This window comes from Euleptes europaea, chromosome 12 (assembly GCF_029931775.1).
Source record: "Euleptes europaea isolate rEulEur1 chromosome 12, rEulEur1.hap1, whole genome shotgun sequence".
Classification (NCBI taxonomy): Eukaryota; Metazoa; Chordata; class Lepidosauria; order Squamata; family Sphaerodactylidae; genus Euleptes; species Euleptes europaea.
Window position 1 is genome coordinate 55,424,911 of NC_079323.1, and position 19,762 is coordinate 55,444,672.

At 43.7% G+C, this 19,762-nt stretch overlaps 1 protein-coding gene across 1 annotated transcript; it reads right to left on the reverse strand.

Moving 5' to 3' along the window:
• Positions 1–6,226: 6,226 nt before the first annotated feature.
• ADAMTS1 (ADAM metallopeptidase with thrombospondin type 1 motif 1) lies at positions 6,227–19,485 on the reverse strand. The gene is made up of 9 exons (XM_056858208.1): positions 18,942–19,485; positions 14,144–14,490; positions 13,184–13,316; positions 12,222–12,389; positions 10,450–10,727; positions 10,013–10,199; positions 9,751–9,926; positions 7,496–7,671; positions 6,227–7,274 (listed from the first exon to the last, which is right to left on the reverse strand). The coding sequence occupies exons 1-9, from the start codon at positions 19,483–19,485 to the stop codon at positions 6,533–6,535; spliced, it is 2,751 nt and encodes a 916-aa protein (XP_056714186.1). The 3' UTR covers positions 6,227–6,532.
• Positions 19,486–19,762: the final 277 nt, after the last annotated feature.

Below are 19,762 nucleotides of genomic sequence, written 5' to 3' on the forward strand. Positions count from 1 at the left end.
AAATCCTGTTGAAGGGAAAGGGGTGGGTGTAGAATTTACTACTGAACCCAATGCTGAGTTTTGAAAAAACTTCTTTAAAAATTATGTCATTTTAGATACAAAAATCAGTGTAGAATCATTGTATCCCTCTTTCATAGATGCATGTAGTTTTAATGTGTAAACCATATACTATGGCTAAACCGAACACTAGCTTGCATGCAAATCTTCTGTATGCTGAATGCAAGGAAAAGAGAGAGCAGGATTAAAATGCCAGTGTGCTTCACTTCCACATGTTCAGCGGAAGGTATATATATAGCCTATCATGCATCCAGGTATGCCAGCATCAGTTCAGTATATGCAGAGAGATGCATCCGTTTGGGAAAATGTGTGGAGGTCTAGGGTATGGATAGTGGGCCCACTCCAATAATCCTCATTCACATGTTCATGCAACACCTCTATGCTGGTAAGGGATTTTCAGCGCTGCTGCATCATGCTTAACCTTGTCCGTAGGTAGAAGAATACCCTCACTGCAGAGGTAGCGTGTAGCACTTGCTAGCCCAGATTCAAAGCCCGACTTCATGTGCTTTGGCACATCCAAAGAAATTTTTGACTTGTTCTCTTTCCATAGCAAGGTCTCCCTTGCCCTATCACAGACTGTTTCTGGAAGTCAGTTTCAAAACTCACTTGTCATGCCATTTGGGGGGAGAGGAGAATGTTATTGGAAAGCCCATTATGCACATGGAAGTATTCAAACAGTTATTTAGACCCCGGCCGTTTTGTGAACCTGATAGGGTTGTGTGTCCAAAAATTTCATTATAATTTTGGATTCTAGATTCAGGGGGAGGGTGCTTCACCATGATTGGTGATTTTTTAGGTAGGACATTGCTGATTCAGGATTCAAATTTGCTGTTTTATTCAGGTTCTGGAATGTTGGGACCATTATTTTCAGTGAAGAACCAATTCAATGGTCTAGGGCAGCTGTGTGTGTGTGTGTGCTTTTTTTTTTACAGATATTGACACCAAATTTGCACAGAACATAGTCCTCCTTCTAATCTAAGGAACCCCACCCCCCAAAAAAACCTTTCAAGCAGAATGGACAACGGGGGTTAATTTTAGTTTCTGAGGCCAATGCCTTTTAGCATAGACACACTTCTCGTCACTGATTCCTATGGGAAAAAATGGCACCAGCCACCAGCATTTAAAAAATAATAATCCTGTGTTCAACCATTTTTGAAGTATAACCTTATAGTTACTGACTTTTTAAAAAAAAACCTTTCCTCTGAAAACTGCACTTGCCATCTTTCCTTGTTTTGGTCCATTGTTTGTGGGTCCAGGCCAAGTGTGGATCCAGAGGACCGGCCCCTCCCACGGGGTGGTTCACCCACCCCCTGCCCATAACCCACAGTGTTTGCCCAGAACCCCAAACCGCTGTGCATGCAAAGTTAAGTGGTATACAAATCACAATACAAACATGGTTGGATTGAAGCTGGCCACAACTATATTGGTTACAGCATTAGGCACTGGCAAGCATGGAGGCAGTATCCTGACATCAGGGGACCCGAATGCCAGCTGATGTATCCTGCGCCCAGCCCCTTGCTGGGCGCAGCCTGAGATGGCAGTATCCTGGACCCACTTGGACGGCAGCCACTGTGTGTTCCACTGCCACTTGGGAGGAGGCCATCCCTTCAGCCCCTGACTGGGCAAGTCCAACTCCAGGCCTCCCCCAAAACCCCTTATTGGGGTCCCCAGCCTGGGGAAAGGGGGCACGCAGGCCGGCGTTTCCCCAAACAGGATCCGGCCCCATGCCCAAACCGCCAACCTTAAAGTTGTGACAAAATTCTTAGACGTTGAATATAGGGAGGGAGGGTGGGACAAAGTCAGCAGAGGACCGGCTTGGCTAAAAGTGGCAGTAATAAATATCTGGCCGGCAGCCCCGAGTGCAAAGCTCAGGTCTGTTTTGCCGCCGGCCGGGAAGCAACGGGGCACCCCAAAACCCAGCTCCCGTTAAGCGGGAGCGGTTGCTTCCTTTCACAATGTAAAGAAGGCTTCCTTTGACAAAGACCTCCCCCCTGCCACCCTGCTTCTGCAATCTTTGAAAATAGTTCAAATTAAAAAAAAAAACACAATTAAATGTATGTGTAATCCGTACTTAGTGGATGGCTTTGTACAGACTCCCAATTCAGGGATGGTCTTTTAAGGTAAAACCCTGATTACACTTACTTGGATACATGACCCATTAAAGCCAGAAAGAGATTTCTTGCAGCTGCAGTGGCCCTGGGCAAAATCCAAAACTAATGCCATTGTACTACCCTTCCTCAGAACTAGCCAAAATAAGACAAGACGCAACACAGGCTTCAAAGTTTCCCCCAAGTCTTAATCAGTCTGGTGGTTAAAAAGCAAATGCATCACACACAGGATGCTTACGAGAAAGGCATCAGGATTGCACTGATCGGGGTTTTGCAGCCCAAAAGATGGGGTCAAAGATCTAATGAGAAACAAGGATAAAAAAAAAACATAATAGGGAGGGCAAACCATGCACATCTTTAAGGAGAAGCTTGTGATGGAAATAGAAGGGGATGGGACACCATTGAAGTAATTTGAGGACAACGTTGAGGTGGATGCTTTATTTTTATTTTTTGGTTGAGGTGAGAGGTCTGGGATGTGCAGGGAGTGAGAAGGTTACAGCAGCCAAGGCAAGAGATGAACGGACCTAGTTAGGGTTAAACCTATTGAATATCTATGGCACAGATCAACAGCAAATAAAAACAATATACTGCTCTAAGAAGGCAACTCCAAAGAAGTGGAATATAAGAGCTTCAGTGGACTGGTATCTGATTTGAGCTACCAAAATAATTGATCTCATGTGATACCATAGTGCTGGCTAATTGCTGATAAAGGCTGCACAAAATACAGCCCCATAAACAATGAAAGCTGAAAATGGTTAGGACAGGACCTCAGCAGGCCTGTATGAAACTCCACTTTATTTCAGGAAAGATTTTTGTATTTATACTTTTTTTGTGTCTACATTCTAGGTCGCCAAGCTGTGGTTGTGTGTCTTCTTGGATGTGAACCAGTTAGAACTATGCTGAACACTGCGGGGACTCTCCTTCCTGACACAAACTATTATGCTGCTTCATATTATAAATAAATAAAACTGTAAATGTAAAAGGCCAAGACAAAAACCGTGTGCAGAGTTTTTTTTGGCAAACATAAAGAGTTGCTGAATGTCTCCAACGGCCTCATACAGAGTGCTGCACTCTCCCTTGATTGGGAAAAAGTCTTAGCATTTTCATGGATGGCATCAGTAGTGGGCAGGATCAAGCATTTTCTGAGCCCAGAGAATGGCCAGGGGTTGGGCCTGCTGCTACATTCCTTGATTGTTCTTACATCCTTTTTTCTGCTACAATCTATAATACACTTGCCTTCAAATCATAAAGGGTGGAGCCACAGAGCAACCAGCGCGACCCCTACGCTGGCATCCGTGCCACTTGTGCCATGCAAAGTGGCACAGACACCGATGCAGAGCGACTTATGCTGGCACCGGGGCACTGTGCAGCGTCCTGCACCTGCGCTCTTTCCCCAGTGGCATGTGTCTGGCATGAGTGCTTGTGCCGACATCCTGGGGGGTGTTTCCGGAGCGTTCCTTTCAGGCTAAAAAAGCCATTTTGCAGGTGTCAAGATATGCCTGCAAAATCGTGGTCCAGCCCTGTGGAACTCTATGAAGAGTTCCACGTGGGTTTTTTTTTGCAAAGAATGTTTTTAAATTCTTTTGGCTTGGACGCCACCTAACTACACCTCCCCTTTAGGAATAGGCTGTCACCTTTCCTTGCATCACACATATTTTCCTGTCTGATATAACATGGATGATTCACTCTTTATCCAACAGAGGTTTGTGTCTAATTAAGCCCTTAAACTCCAGTAACCGGCCATGTTCACAAGAATTCTGTACAAAGAATTCCCATGCTGAAAGCATACACTGTGCAGTTGTGTTAAAATTAGGCACAAGTAATTTGGTTATACATTCTGCATGTTGTGACATTATATTCCGGCAGGAGAAATAATAATTAAATTAATCTTTTAATGATGCAAGTTCTGTAAACATACATATATGGTTTCTGACACATTACATTTCAAAATTTCACAAGCTTGCTGGTTCAATTTGCATTTCCTAATTTCAATTTTACTACTTCTTTGTGAAAAAAATTAAACCCAAAAATCTTTATTTCCCCTTTGTTTCTAATGCTGTCGTTTCCTCATTACAATGTATGCATTTTAAAAAATCAATCCATTTTAAAATCTTTGGTTGTGCAGAATCAGCTGTCATAATAACAGCTAAATGATGGATTGAAACTAGTCACTAACAAGCAACTACTTAGTTGCAATTCTGTTCTGTGAGTCATGTAACATCGCTCACCCCACAGCTCTGGTGACTTCCTCTGCTCCATTCCAAAAGGGTAAACTCTGGTGTGGTGGTAAGCTTGGTATGGAATACAGCCTTAGGTAAATGGCTTTCCATCCATGCCTTTGCATTTCAAGGGGTCATTATGGTGTTTTTGTACCTGAGTCCCCACATCCAAAACAACATCAATACAATTAGAATCTGTGTCACATGAGACATTAAGCTCCAGTTAACACCAGGGTGAGAGGGTTGGATGGCAAAAGATGTGACAGTGATTGCATGTTCTGGATCATGGCCTGTGTTGCAAGGTGTGTACGCTGAGGGAGGGAAGGAGGGTTGGTTTTTATACCCTGCTTTTCTCTATCAAAAGGAGTATAACAGCTGCTCCTTCCCTCAACAGACACCTTGTGAGGTAGGCGGTGCGGAGAGTTCTAAGAGAACTCACTAGCCCAAGGTCAACCCAGCAGGGTGCATGTGGAGTGGGGAATCTAATCTGGTTCTCCAATTAGTCTGCCACTCACGTGAAGGAGGGGGGAATCAAACCTGCTTCTCCATAGAGTCCGCTGCTCTTTACCACCACACCACGCTGGCTCTCTTGGAGGGGGGTGGGGAAACAGGCTCTGCCAGGTTTTGTGCTGATTTTCCACTTGGCATCATTGTGCAATTGCTGTGTTCTTTGCTATGTTACGCAATGGCTACTGCTTTATTTTAATATACACATGAATGAAGGAAAAAAACCCACTCTGTTTCCAAAATTCATAGTGTTTATTATTTCTAATATCATATCATATTGCATAAATACTCTATCCTTGTTAAATGTCTTTTTAAAAAAGTGATAACTTAGAAGATCACATTAGACAAGAAATATAAAAATAAATAGGTTCAATATATGCATTTATTACCAATTACAACCCTTCGCAGAAGGGAGAGAATATAAATACTTTTAAAGTATGTATCATCTATAGTTATATTTACTATGTACATATGGAGAGCCATATTCTCAGAGTCTATGGACTGGCACAAACTTTTAAATACACATGTATTGGCATATTGCTGCGGATGGACCTGCTATCCCTCAGCTTAGTCTTCCCTGTCTTACAAGTGATTTGAGCAGTGTAAAAACATTAGGTGCCGTGCATTAAAGACTTCCTGTTTATGATGGATTGGTATCTGTTTGCAGCAAGGTTGCATGCAAGTATGATACTGTTGGCCTGTACACTGTAAGCTGTATCTGAAACAGATCAGACCATTACCTTAACTCAAATGACAGCACGATAGGACCACATTTCCACCAAGAAACTCGATTATAATTTACTCAGAAGCACATATATACTCCCAAGTAAAAATTAATTTCACTTAAGTGTTTTGGAGTAAATGGGGTGTGAATTGCAGACAGAAAAAAAGGAGCCTATCGACTCAAGGAGAATGGTCTGCATGGTTGGAACAATGATGAATCTAGCTCTGAAGGCTGACTGCAAGGGAGGAAAATCACCTCAGTAAAATCAACAGAGACTTTAAAAGTGCACTATGTTATAGTCATCAGGAGATTTAACAAACAGCCATTTTTGTACTTGCTTATTTACAGGCAGCGAATATGGCTTTCTGTTTATAAAAAAAACTATTCTCTAAAATAATAGCAGCCATGAACAATATAGTTGAAGGTTCTTTTCAAATACTGAGGGTTTGTTTGTTTGCTCTTTGTGAGGTAGGCAATGCCTGACAAATAATTAAACTTAAGAGAAAAATGGCCATTCTCATTCCTAACTTTGAGGAAAAAAGACTTTTTGTAAGTACCACAACACAACTCCATGGGGGAAAAAAAGACAAAATCACGAAAACATTGAAATGTTTGTTTAAACTTGCTTTGGCTACTGCCTATGTTTTCTTTAACTTGTAACAGACTTAAAAGAGGAAATTGTAATGCCTCGGGGCTTTATGTGCTGAAGATGAAATAGCTAGTGACATAAGTTTGCTGTTTTATCAGGTTTTCGGTTGATAGAATCCACCCCTTCCAACATTATTTGCACTGCCCCATCTCAGTAAATTCTCCATTGTGAATTCTGCAATGAGAATTACACAATTGCTACCGTTCCCCCTCCTTTTCAGTGCTTTGGTCTGAAACTTACACCCTTAGCTTTCTCAACCTGTTATGGTTTAGCTGCAGTTTGTAAGATTGCAAAAGTCTATTAAATGTTTTGGTTTCTTTAAGAGGTCACAGCTTTCATGTGACAATGTGATGCCGTCATATGAAACACATTTTAATGATCTCTTCTTGAAACCTTTCCCACATGTCTTTGAGCACGGCGACCAGTCCCCTAGCTGCCACCGTGGGCACGGAGTGTCTGCACACGGCCGGATATCAATTGGCTTCAGTTCTCTTGCGCAGTCTTCTGAAGGCTGTCCGCTGAGGTCTCTACATTCGACAGATCTCCTCTGCCAGCCAGTTCCACATGACTTTGAACACTCTCTCCATTCTTCAATAACCCATTCAGATAAAATTGTTTCTTTGATTGCATTGAAAGATTCAGTCTTTTTACTAGAAGGCTTCTCAGGCCCGGACTGTGCTGGTTTCTTCACAAAGTATGTATATTTTATTTTAGGACGTGGTAATTCACCTACAGTAAGGACTTGTATTGTTAAAGATTCCCTCAGCGGACTGAAACTGCGGATTCTTTCCAAAGAGGCCGATGAGCCGCTGTACCGCAAAACATTGCCTTTATGAGTAATGTCTTGTTCTAATGTTGATAGTGTGTAGTCGCCATTAAGAATATAGGTGCCATCAGCAGCTTTAATTGCTAGGAAGCTACCATCCTGTCTTGCGCCTCTGTGATTCCGTTGTTTAATATCTATGTTTGTTGCCCCAGCAGGAATCAAAAGAACATCATGGTAACCACGGCTAAAGAGGGAAAAAAAGCCAGAAGGTAAGTGTTCTGTATTTCCTTATTATCTTAAAAATTACATCAACTACAAGAATTTAGAGGGCTTGAATTCTTTTTTAGCTTCAAGACTGCAGGTTCTTACATAACTGAGAGCATTTATTAACAGACATATACTTCAGTTCCAAAACTGAACAAATATACCTGATCTACAACTCTACTGAAAAAGATAGTTACATACCTGGAACTAGAAAGCATGCCCGATACTTTCTTGCATGTAGAGCCATTGCCTCCGCAGACACCACATTTATCAAACTTCTTACTGGAGCCAATGATGCGATCACATCCAGCTTTTACACACTGCCCTTGGACACAGACTGAAGTGGTATCCGGGCTACATAATGTTCCATCTATTACCTTTTTAAAGTAAAAAATAATCCAGGAAAGCCATAATTAGAAGGTCTATATCTGTTATTAAGAATAGTGGGCATGATGTCGTGAAAGAAGCGCTTTTAAGTCACAGCGATTTCAGATTATGTTGAACTGCCTCACTGGGGAAAAAAGTGTGCTTAATTCTGTGCCCACTTGCAGTAAAATACTTCAACAGAGCAGAACCCAAGGGCAAAGATTGCAACTCTGTTTAGGATTGCACTGTTGAAGTATTTTACTGTAATTGCATACAAAGTTAAGCACACGCCAGCTCTCCTTTGTTGTGCTGGTTTCCCTCTTTCTAGAGTCTAGCAAATAAACAAATGAAAATAAAACAATGAAGCAAAGAACAGGAGTGACTAGAAGGTTATCTGGCCCAGCCACCATTGCTAGTGAACACCTACCACCAACTCCCCTGGCTGAGCAACAGGACATTGGAGTACAAATTCATGTCATCCTGCCAGATTATAGCTGTCCCATATATCCAAGCAGCAGTAGGGAAAAAAAAGGCTCAGGACTGTAGGGCAGATAATTAAAAACCACATCTTTAGCCCAGTGGCCATAGATAACATTAAAAAGAAATTGGGTGTGTTATTTCCCTCATGCACTGAGTATGATGCATGTATAGAAACAGTCCAGCTGGTGAGATATACATGCAAACCTGGAAGCCACATATACAACTGGTTGCTATGTGACAGATTCTTAGAGCTAGATCTCTACATTTAGAGACTGCACATGGTATTCCTGACTATGGGGCAGAGATGGCATGTGCTACAACAAACAGAAGGTCCGCCCAGTGAACTTTGACAGTGACAATCACATTTTTGAAAGGGAAGCAAGAATAAAGGGCTGAATCTGGTCTCCCTTTGCTGCCTTTCCCAGTCAGCATTCAGCCCTCTCCCTATTTTTCTCCATTGTTCCGCTTTGTCAAAATTTACAGCAGCAGACATCTACTGGGGGGCAGTTGCACACTACTGCATGTGTATCTCATTATAAAATATAAATGTATAGACAACAAATAAGACTCTAATCTTCAAGCACTGTCTACCGACGCCTAACAGCGCATTCCTGAAAGGAATGCCTGCGCCGGGTTTAGGAGGCAAACTAGTGGCGTTGCCTCCTAAAGAGTGCCAAAACCTCTGCCCGGTGCCAAAAACCAAGATACGCCAGCTAAAAGCTGGCGTATCTTAACAAAAATAAAAAGGGGCATTCCCAAGCTGAAAGTGCTCAGGAGGCTGACTAATGTCAGCCCCGCCCCGCGGTCAGTGCCGTTATGCCCCGGGAACAACTCCCAGGGCGCCAGAACGCCTCCCGGATCACCACCGTGACCTGTGCCAGCGGCCAGCAGCGATGGTCGGGAGCAGCGGCCAGCCCAGCACGCTGGCACTGGGGCCACTCATGCAGGTGTGCATCTTCTGGGCACCGGCGGTGTGGGCCCCTGCTCCGGCCGTAGTCGGCCTCCTAAGGGCTTTGGGCCCATTTTTCAGGAATGGGCTATAACTGCTTTAAAGGATCAGGCAATCAACATATAGCTAAATAATATTTGTGAAAATATTCTAACCCTCACTTTGCATGTTGTAAAACTTTCTGTGAGGATTTCCTCAAACAGAACAAAACAGATGATTGACATCTGTGGCCATCTTTTATCCTCCAATGAAGGAGGAAATACAAGATATAAATATTTAAATAAACAAATAAATGCTTAATTAGGCATCATCAACACTTAGACTGTAACCACAAGAACATCTAGATCTTAGAAAATCAGACATTTTAATGAAATTTAAAGGAAGGGGGGATCATATGTAGAAGCAAAATGAGTATATGTGTAATTTTTTTGTTTTGCACTGGAAGGATTGTAGGATAAACTGGAGGAGAGTGGAATGATGTAAGGCACTTTGGATCCCACGGGGGGGAGGGGAGGCAGAAATAGCAATAAATAAATAAATACATGAATAGTCATTTGAATAAATTGTTGATTTTCATATGAGAACCTCTGTTTTTATTCATCCCCAGGAATGGTAACACTTAGTGCTGCAAAGATTTTTATATAAGCAAACATACACCTACCTTTGGCTGGAGAACAAAGAAATAGCCAGTGCCTTTTGCAAGGCAGACAAGCTTGCATCTGTCTTTGGGAGAGACGCCAGCAAACTTGGGTGTCCATTCCACCGCAGGCCCACTTCCAAAATGAGATTTGGAAATATCATTGTGAGTTTCACACTGTTCCTCCCTAAAGGTTTTGCCTGCACACAGAAAAGACATTTATTGGGCACTAGAAGCCAATTTTCTATTTTAGAACATTCCATTTTAAACATTAATTACAACTTACCATTGCTGTCTGGGCAGTCTTCGATGTTACAGGATCTGTACTGCACCCGTTTCCCTTCACAGTACTTTCCTCCATTCTTTGGCACTGGATTGTCACACTCTCTCACAGAATACTGGACTCCTCCGCCACATGTCCTTGAACACTCTCCCCACTGTCCCCATGGTCCCCAGCCTCCATGGACAGGAGTCTACATTTTAAAAAACCAAGACAAAGCCTGCATGTTAGAATATTTTGAAAAATGCATGGTACCATGTGGGGGGGGGGGAAATGAGTTAATTCTAAATATTTAGGTTTACAAACATTAAACATGACTGCACAGAACGTCCCATATTTTCTGGGTCACAACCCTCAGCTATTACACATACAACTATTGTTCAATACAATTATTACATATACAGCGGTATTATATATTCAACTACAAAAAAAAACATACTTACATCGTAATGCTTCTTTTCTACACACTTGCCATTCACACACCACTTCCCATCTCCACAGCTGGTACCATCTGCCCAAGGAAAATGTTTGGTTTGGCATACGAGCAATCCTCCGGAGGTTCCAGTACACCACAAGGTTGTACACGTGCTGGCTGCATCAGGACAATGTTTGGATTCCTCTCCAAATGTGAACTGGCACTGCCTATTGGCATCATACACTGTTCCAGGTAAGTCAGAAGGGAGCTGTATAGGCTTGTGAGGTTTGTCCAGCAAACACTCACCTGAAAAGGGATACAGGAAAACTGGTAAGAAATTAGATTTTATTTTCTTTAAACAAGGTCTAACTACAGGATATATCATGTTTGGGTTCCTGGGTCTTGTCAAGGAGGTGTGCTCAGGAAGTTCCTAGGTAAAATTAAAGATTCCCAGGAGTAAAAGTGCCAATTCGAATGATGGCCATTGCAAGCAAGGAAAGGAGGCTTGCAATGGCCATCATTCTCTCCCCTTGCACCATTTTCCCAAATGGAAATGGCCATTTCGGGTTTGAAAATGGTGTCAAGGGAAGGTTCAAGCCCCTCTCCTCAAGCACAAGCCCTGATCTGAATTTTATCCAAGAACTCTCTGTGCATGTCTGCTTGACAGGCCCCAGGTGGACCTGTAACAATGCACTGTGTAGGTAGTATAGTATGGACCAGCAGACAAAACATGCACCTTGGATTTGAAATACTGCTGTTCACATGCCTGCTCACCAACAACCTTACTGAGTAGCTTGGATGTGTTCTCTCTCAACCTCAAGTCCACTGAGCAAAATAACTAGAAGTCACCAGCTCCAGCAGGCTGCTGACAAAATTACTGACACAGTGCTGTTATATCTGATTCCAGTCCTCATATGTTTTAGGCCAGAAGAACCCAACTGAAGTCTGTGGGGCTAACTTCTGGGTCTGGTCCTATGCATGTTTAAAAAGGTAAAGGTCCCCTGTGCAAGCACCGGATCATTCCTGACCCATGTGGTGATGTCACATCCCGACTTTTTCTAGGCAGACTTTGTTTACGGGGTGGTTTGCCAGTGCCTTCCCCAGTCATCTTCCCTTTACCCCCAGCAAGTTTACTATCAGTCTATTTAAGCGATTTTATCAAATCTTGATTATCAGCTTTAAAACACTGAATAGGTGTTTTAAAGCTGATAGGTGTTTTAAAGCACACATCTGCTTGACAGGACCCAAGGACCGAGAATATAATCTATTACTGTATGAAGGTAAGAAAAGGTCACTCTGCAACTTTCATTCAGGGGTAGTCCGCACCTGGATGTAGCAGGCTCCATTTATCTATTATGGCTAACTGTAGTTGGATACAAATGTAGGCCAAGCAAAGTGCCTAGATAACTTTCTCCTTTTATTATGTGAATTCCTTATCCATGTCCTTGCATGTATGACGGCAACAATATTTAAATTTATTGAGCCATGCAGGTGGAGGCTGATTGTCTGGTATTTCCCACTGAATAAATACCATGCCAGAAGATGGCAGTTTGGTAGGAAAGACCCACATGAACAGACCCATCTTCCACAGTCAGATCATTCAGACAAACATTCTCCCAGCCATGCAAGAGCTGCTCACAGATAAGCAACTCCAGTGTAGCCTGGGGAACAACCGAAGAATACCACACAGCAGCTTCATGCTAGAATTCCCCATCATGAAGGGCTATGCAGAGTCATGTTTAGTAAGGTGGAAAGGAAAGAGTTAAATGTTTACAGAGATGAACACAAAGTACATCTTACCATGACCGTTGTCCAAAAATGTAGTAATCATGTAAGAACTGCACGGAGACCAAGGCTGGCTTCGATCCAAATTGGAAAGCATAGATGCCATCATGTGGTAATCCCTGCTTATACCATTAATACTGGCACACTGTTTTGCATTGTCATGGGGCATATTAAATACATGTCCTTTAAAAACAAAGGCAGCAAGATGTCATAACTCTGCTGTATACATCTACTCAAATAATTTATTGCACCCATTCTTTGATATTTGTACTGATGCAAGTATTGCTGCAGCAGAATAGTAAAATTCTGGGAAAATATGTTGATATCCCTATTTTACCCAGACCCAACCACTGAATTTTTTCCCCAAATTTTATGATGGGATAACATCTAGGGTTGCCAACTGCCTGGAAGGAAAAAAAAAAGCCCTGTCTCTTTAACAGAGGCTTAATAGGATGTTACTTATTTCCATGTCACTGAAAAACTCCCCTTGCCCATTTTCAATCATTAGGCCTCTGTTAAAGGAAGAGGGCATTTTTTTCCCTTCCAGGCCTGTTGTCAACTCTAGTAACAGCTGCTATCAATATATAAACAGAGCTAAAACCTAAGTTTGTCTCTTGCTTTATTGACTGTTTAAAGATTTTTTGCCCCTGCAGCCAGAGTGCAATTTGCACTTCCAACACTTATTGAGCCGTAGTTTGCTCACAAGCCAAACAGATGAGTAGGAATTCCAAAGAGAATCCGTTGCTTAGAAGATTGTATCCCATAACTAAGACTGCTCCCTTCTATGGGTACACTGATTTTACAGCTATGTGAGCCTGTACGTATGGCTTGAAGCTGTAGAACCCGTACCCGTCCTCAAGAAAAGCTAGGCTACAGTAACTGGAAAAATCCATGTTTGTTTAAACATTTATTTATTTATAGACCAATATATGCAAGGTATGTTTTCAAAATGAATAGCCTTGCCGAATCTCACTTACCTAGCTCATGAGTGGTTGTAAAGGCAGCTTGCAAGCCGTCATCTTCTATGACAGAGCAACTGCGGTTTGGATCACAAACTGTCCCCACATCAGCCATCCCAAGAGTATCACATGTCTTGGCGCCACAGAGATCCTAAAAGAGGCAGGGGAGAGAAAGAGTTATTTTCGTTAGGTCACATTTTAACCTTGGCAGAAAAAATATTACTTTGGCAGTGTGCCTTTACTTATGAAAAGATCATTAATGCTCATTATTTGAACAGGTATAAACTTAATTCTCTCTCCCTCCCTGGAAGGGTAGCTGAGTTGGTCTGCGGTAGAACAGCTAGACTAGAGTCCAGCAGCACCTTAGAAACCAACAAGATTTTTGGGGTATGAGCTTTCAAGAGTCAAAGCTCCCTTCATCAGATAACTCATGGAGCTTTGCCTCTCAAAAGCTTATACCTCCCAAATCTTGCTGATCACAAAGGAATAATTTATCTTTGGTATGCAAATTATTAGAGTCAGGCTGCATAATATGAATATACATAGAGTAATACAAAGTTTTCCATAGGAACCATTTTTAGTGATACATACTTCAGTCTACATATTTTTGTGATGACTTCCCTCGCCGGCTGCTGACTTTACAGTTATGCAGCAACAGTGATCCACCTGGAACTTCTTATGAACCCCAAAGTGAATTTTGGTGTCTCTTGACTATGAACCAAACAAGGCTCAAAAATCAAACTATCAGTAGTAGGTATGCTGAGATACTTTTCACAGTTTCCACATAGTGGCAACTACAAAAAGTGACCTCACAACAGATAAAATGGTTGCATCTCGTGCACACCCCTCTCAAAGTCTTGACTCTTAACAAGAATTTCTCCAAAACTGTAGACAAATGATTTTTTTCAGCACAGTTGTAGCCAATATTAAAAGTGCATTTTTTGGAATCCGCAAAATGCAAACCTTCTTGTCCCTTACCTGTCTGGTGAAAAGAATTGCAGTGTCATAGTGCTCAGCATGCCGGTCACTGGGAGGATTGTGCTGCTTTTGCCAGTTGCAGAAATTTCTTAAGGTGAGGGCAGCATTTGAAGATATATCAGGTCCTTTCTGCTCATCATAGATGACAATTATTTTCACCACCACCAGGCTGATGGAGTTTCGGATGCTAGGGTGCTTGTACAACTTGGCTGCCACAGACATGAGTGTCAGGAGATAGTGCTTCAGTCCACTGCCATGAAACTCTGCCATAGACTGGTCTGCTACCAGTAAGGTTTCCACATAACGAGGGCTTGACACAAATCTTTTTTTCCTTATACTTCCATGTTCTATAAAAAAATAAAAATAAAGTCTTACTAACAGCCAATCCAGAATCTCTTTACTGTAACAGTTTTGAGCATTACCAAACAAACAAAATGGCCAACAGCATTTAAACTATGAGTAAAGAGGCAATGTCATTATTAATAAAAGAGCCTCAAATGGGAGCTCAGCAGCATTTCTTTTGCTATTTTGTTTTCTGCAACCTCAGCAGTTTTTAACCCAGTCTCAGTTGTGATGCCTGCAACTCTGATAGCTTCCTCTAAAGTATTTCCAGAGGGTATGGATCCATGTATTTTACATCTATTCACAATGCCCTTGATAATGTTGTTTTATGCAAGGAGTGGGGTGTTCCCTGCTATTGCTAGAACTGGTTCATCGTTATGATGATGAAAGCAGATTTGAGAACAGAATTCCTTTCCTCTGTATGAGGAATTGTTCATTGGGCAAAGGTTCATTTTCCTGATGATGTCAGTGAGCAGCACTCTGCCTGAACCTTGTCCAGCACTGTACAGAAACAAGGAGTTATTTTGGTTCTTGTAGGTTATCCGGGCTGTGTAACCGTGGTCTTGGTATTTTCTTTCCTGACGTTTCGCCAGCAGCTGTGGCAGGCATCTTCAGAGGAGTCACACTGAAGATGCCTGCCACAGCTGCTGGCGAAACGTCAGGAAAGAAAATACCAAGACCACGGTTACACAGCCCGGATAACCTGCAAGAACCAATGAACTCTGACCGTGAAAGCCTTCGACAATAAGGAGTTATTTTCCCTGTGCAGGTCTCTCCTTCTCTAATACCCGGAGAAGTACTGATTGCCTTCAATGAAGTCTATCTTCCTACAGTGAAGAGTTAGCATGTTACAGTCAGGAGTTCTGTTCTCCTTGATGTAATCAGAGCACCAAGCCTCCTACCCGGAAGAAAAACTGAAAACAATTTTTATGTATGATTTTAATTTCTGTTGTCTTTTCCATCTGAACTGTTGGGAACTTTTGCAAAACTAATTAGAAAAGGATTTGCATTCAATCAGGAATGTAGACACCACAAATTCATCATGAGATTACAATTAATGGGGCTCAGAAGGCTTCTTATACCTGAGGAAGTTTGCAGTAATAAAGCCACATCCATTATGTCATGCTAGAACTGGCTCTTGATTTAGATTACTGAACTCCACGTGGACGGCAAGAGTGCAGGAACAAGAACTGGTGCCAAGCAGCTGGTTGCCTCGGTGATCCAGTTGTTCCCATGACCTCATAGCACCACCTTCTCGTCCTCAGATAGTGTGCCCTTGTCTTACTCCCCTGCCTTTCCCTCCACCTTCTCATTTGCTGCATGAGTCATATTAACCAGCCTTCATTCACAACCCCTCTTGGATTGGAACTTCATTCTCCTTCAGTACACCTGTGTCCAGGGTATGACTGTGGATATTCTTTTCTATGAATGATCATACTGCATGGTAATTGCCAGGATTTGGGATACTTTCAATAAACATCTTATTTTTTTATTTTTAACAGCATATAATTACATATAAAGTGAGCCTGAGTCACTATAGACTTTTGCCAATGTAACATTTGTGGAAATGTCCTAGACATAAAGCAATGCTAATTAGTGGAAGCAGCAACAGTTATTCATGTTTCCATCCATTATTTTAAAATAATGCCTGTTTATACAAATATTTATCTTTGGGTATTGTTTTAAGTTTCAGAAAACATAGGAGTTTCAGACTGCAATCCTCAACAGAGTTGCATTCTTCTACTGAAGTTAGAAAGGAGTAACGCTGCCTAGGATTGCACTGTCAGTGAGGTTGAAAACACTGTTTAATTCACTGGTGTAGATAAAGTGTACCTAGGATATCATTCATAATTTAAAAACTAAGAATGCAGATACAGTTAATAGGGAGCAAGCAACACTGAGTCAGTAAGACTTCTGAATAACATGCAAAGGGTCAGGTTGCTAGTTAGCATCCTATGGCCATTTAGTGTCCCACTGAAACCTAGTAAAAGTATCTAGTATTAGCCAGATTTCCATGGGACATGCATTTCAACAGAATTTGATCTAGATAAAGTGCCTGTCCCACTCTCATCAGTGGAACATTCCTAGTAATCATGCATGAAAATTGCAATCCCAGTCTTAAGTCCAAGGCCTTGCCATTATTTTAACTTTATAAAGAAAGCAAATCACGTTGCATTTAAGGCACCCACCAAGCAATCCTAAGCATGTTAACTTAGATGCATAATCCACTGTGTTTAATGGCACCAACTCCCTGGTGTCTACGACTGATGCACAACTGTCACCAAACTTGCGTATCTATCTTGATCTGAACACTGCACTGCATTAAGGCTGAAATTCTATGCACATTTTCCAGAGAGCAAGACTCTATCAAATTCAATTACAAACTTACATTGAATCAGATCATGCATTGCATTAATTTTAATGGAATTGGCTTTCACTTAAGGTGCGCTCCTCAAATTTCCACAACATTCTCATAGACTTTTATAACAGTATTTTGATGTAAGGGAACTGATTTTTTTAAGGGTTTCATCATCTGCCATATTGATTTACTGGGCATCCAAGTGTTTTCCCCCTCAGGGGGGTATATTTTTCTTACTACATTAACTTCAAACCATTTATTCTACAGCAAGAGGAGTGAGATACCTGTGGCTGAAATACACAGGCTCAGATGAGCCTTACAGGCACCCAGAGTTCCTTCTTCATATACTGGTGCTTTAACTACCAACTTGGGCTACTGTTGTGCAGATGGGCAAAGGACGGCATCAGGAATTTTGAAAACACTTCCCTGAGAGGCAACAATTACTCCAGGGCAATCCCAAATAGTCCATTAAGACCTCCCCATTAGAGGCAGAATGTTGAAAATTATTTTGGAAACAGTATCCATTGCAACCAGCCTGACTTAACTTCTAAATAAATGTATTTAGGATCAAAAACTAAGGCCATTTATGCATGGGAGGTTTTGCCTTGTACTTTTGCAAAATTTTCCATCTGAATTCTCAAAACTCTGCATGGGGGCTTATTTTTGAGTTTTGAGAATTTGGATGGGGAAAACGTGCATCTAGAGAGCGGCGAATCAAAGGCAAAACCTCCCATGCATAAAGGGCCTAAAAGGCCCTTTCGGAAACTATTAACCAGACAACTGCTGCTTGCCAAACATTCGTTTCTGGATTTGGCTTGTTTTTAAGGGAGACACCAAGGACACTTTAACACAGCCCAAATAATGCACTTTGAAGTTGGAACTGTGTGTGAACTAGCAAAACCCACTTGCAAATGATTGTCAGGGTGCACTGAAAGTGGATTGAAAGTGCATTATTTGGTCTGTGGGGGTTACCACACTTTGTATTCCCAGTGGCGTATGAAGAGTTTGAAAATGTAATAAAAAACATCGCTTTAAAAGGGTTTTTGGGTACCACGGCTTATAAATGGTTGGAAGATCGCTTCACAGCTAAAGGGGCCAAACAAAGTGCAAAGAGTCTTTTTTAAATAACGTTTTCAAACTCTTAATACATCAGTGGGAATACACAGGAAGTGCAAACAGTCTTTTTTATAACATTTTCAAACTCTTAATACATCGCTGGGAATACAAGGGTGGTAACCCCCTGCGAGTGCCAAACAAAGTGCGGACAGGATTTTTTATAATGGGGTTGCCGCACTAGGCATTCCCAGCGACGTATTAAGAGTTTGAAAACGTTATCAAAAACACCGCTTTAAAAGGGTTTCCGGAAGCCACGGCTACAAAACGGTTGGAAGACGTCTTCACCGCTAAAGGGGCCAAACAAAGTGCGAACGGGACTTTTTTTTATAACGGTTTCAAACTTTTAATACATCGGTGGGAACACATAGAAAGTGCGAACGGGATTTTTTTATAGCGGTTTCAAACCCTTAACACATCGGCGGGAATACATAGAAAGTGCGAACTGAATTTTTTATAACGGTTTCAAACCCTTAATACATCGGTGGGAACACAGCAAAAGTGCCAATGGAATTTTTTTTAATAACGGTTTCAAACCCTTAATACATCGGTGGGAATACATCGAAAGTGCGAACGGGATTTTTTATAGCGGTTTCAAACCCTTAACACATCGGTGGGAACACATCGAAAGTGCGAACGGGATTTTTTATAGTGGTTTCAAACCCTTACTACATCGGCGGGAGTACATCGAAAGTGCGAACGGAACTTTTTATAAGTTTCAAACCCTTACTACATCGGTGGAAACACATCGGAAGCGCGAGCGGGATTTTCTATAACAGTTTCAAACCCTTGATACATCGGTGGGAACCCATCGGAAGCGCGAACGGGATTTTTTCACAACGTTTCCAAACTCCGGATACCTCGCCGGGGATCCCTAGTGCGGTCCCAGCCCACGCTTTCTGCGGCGAAGCGTCCAGCGGGGCGCATGCGTGCCACGCCGCCCCCCTCCCCCCCGCTGGCCAGAGGAGGGCCGGAGCTCCGTACCTGCGCGCCAGGTGCGCGGCGGCTGCCGCCCGCCGTCGAGCGGGGGTCCAGCGGCGTCCGCCACGCCGCACTGGGCGCGGCCGCCCGCCCGGGTCCGCCGGCGGCGCAAGAGGTGGAGTCCGGGCACGGCTCCCCCCGGCGGGAGGGCGGCGCCGGCGTCGGGGGCGCGGAGGGGCCGGAGGAGGTAGTCCACGCCTCGCAGGCGGAAGGCGCCGCGGAGCCCCCCGCAGAGGCTGAGGGCGGCGGCCGAGGCGGGGTCCCCGTTGACCGTGCCGGCGTAGAAGCAGGCGGGCAAGGCGGCGGCCGCCTCGTCGCCCGCGGCCCAGCCCGGCGCCAGGAAGCTGCTGTCGGGGCGCAGCTGCAGGCTGAAGCGCCGCCCGAAGGCGTCGAGGCGGTAGCGGCGCTCCTCGGGCCGGCCGCCGTCCAGCCGCAGCGGCGCCACCAGCGCCTCCTCCTCCTCCTCCGCCGCCGCCGACGGGCTGCCCCGGGCGGCCAGGCACAGCAGCAGCGCCCGCAGCGCCAACCGCGCCGCCGCCCCGTCCATGGACCCGGGCAGGGACGCCGCTGCAGCGCTCGCCTCCGGCGCCCTGTCTGTCCGGCTGTCCGGCTGCCTCTCTCGCTCGCACGCGCGCGCGGCGGGACTGGACGGGGCGAAGCTGCGGAGGCGGCGCGGCGGCTCCTGCGAGGCGAGCGCCGCGGCTGCTGTGCCTGACTGCGAGAGCCCGCGCCGCCTTTTATAGCGGCCGCGCGCAGGAGCGCCCCCGACGCCGCCGCGCCCCCTCCCCTCCTGGTAGGCGGGGATCCCCCCCCCTCCCCGGACC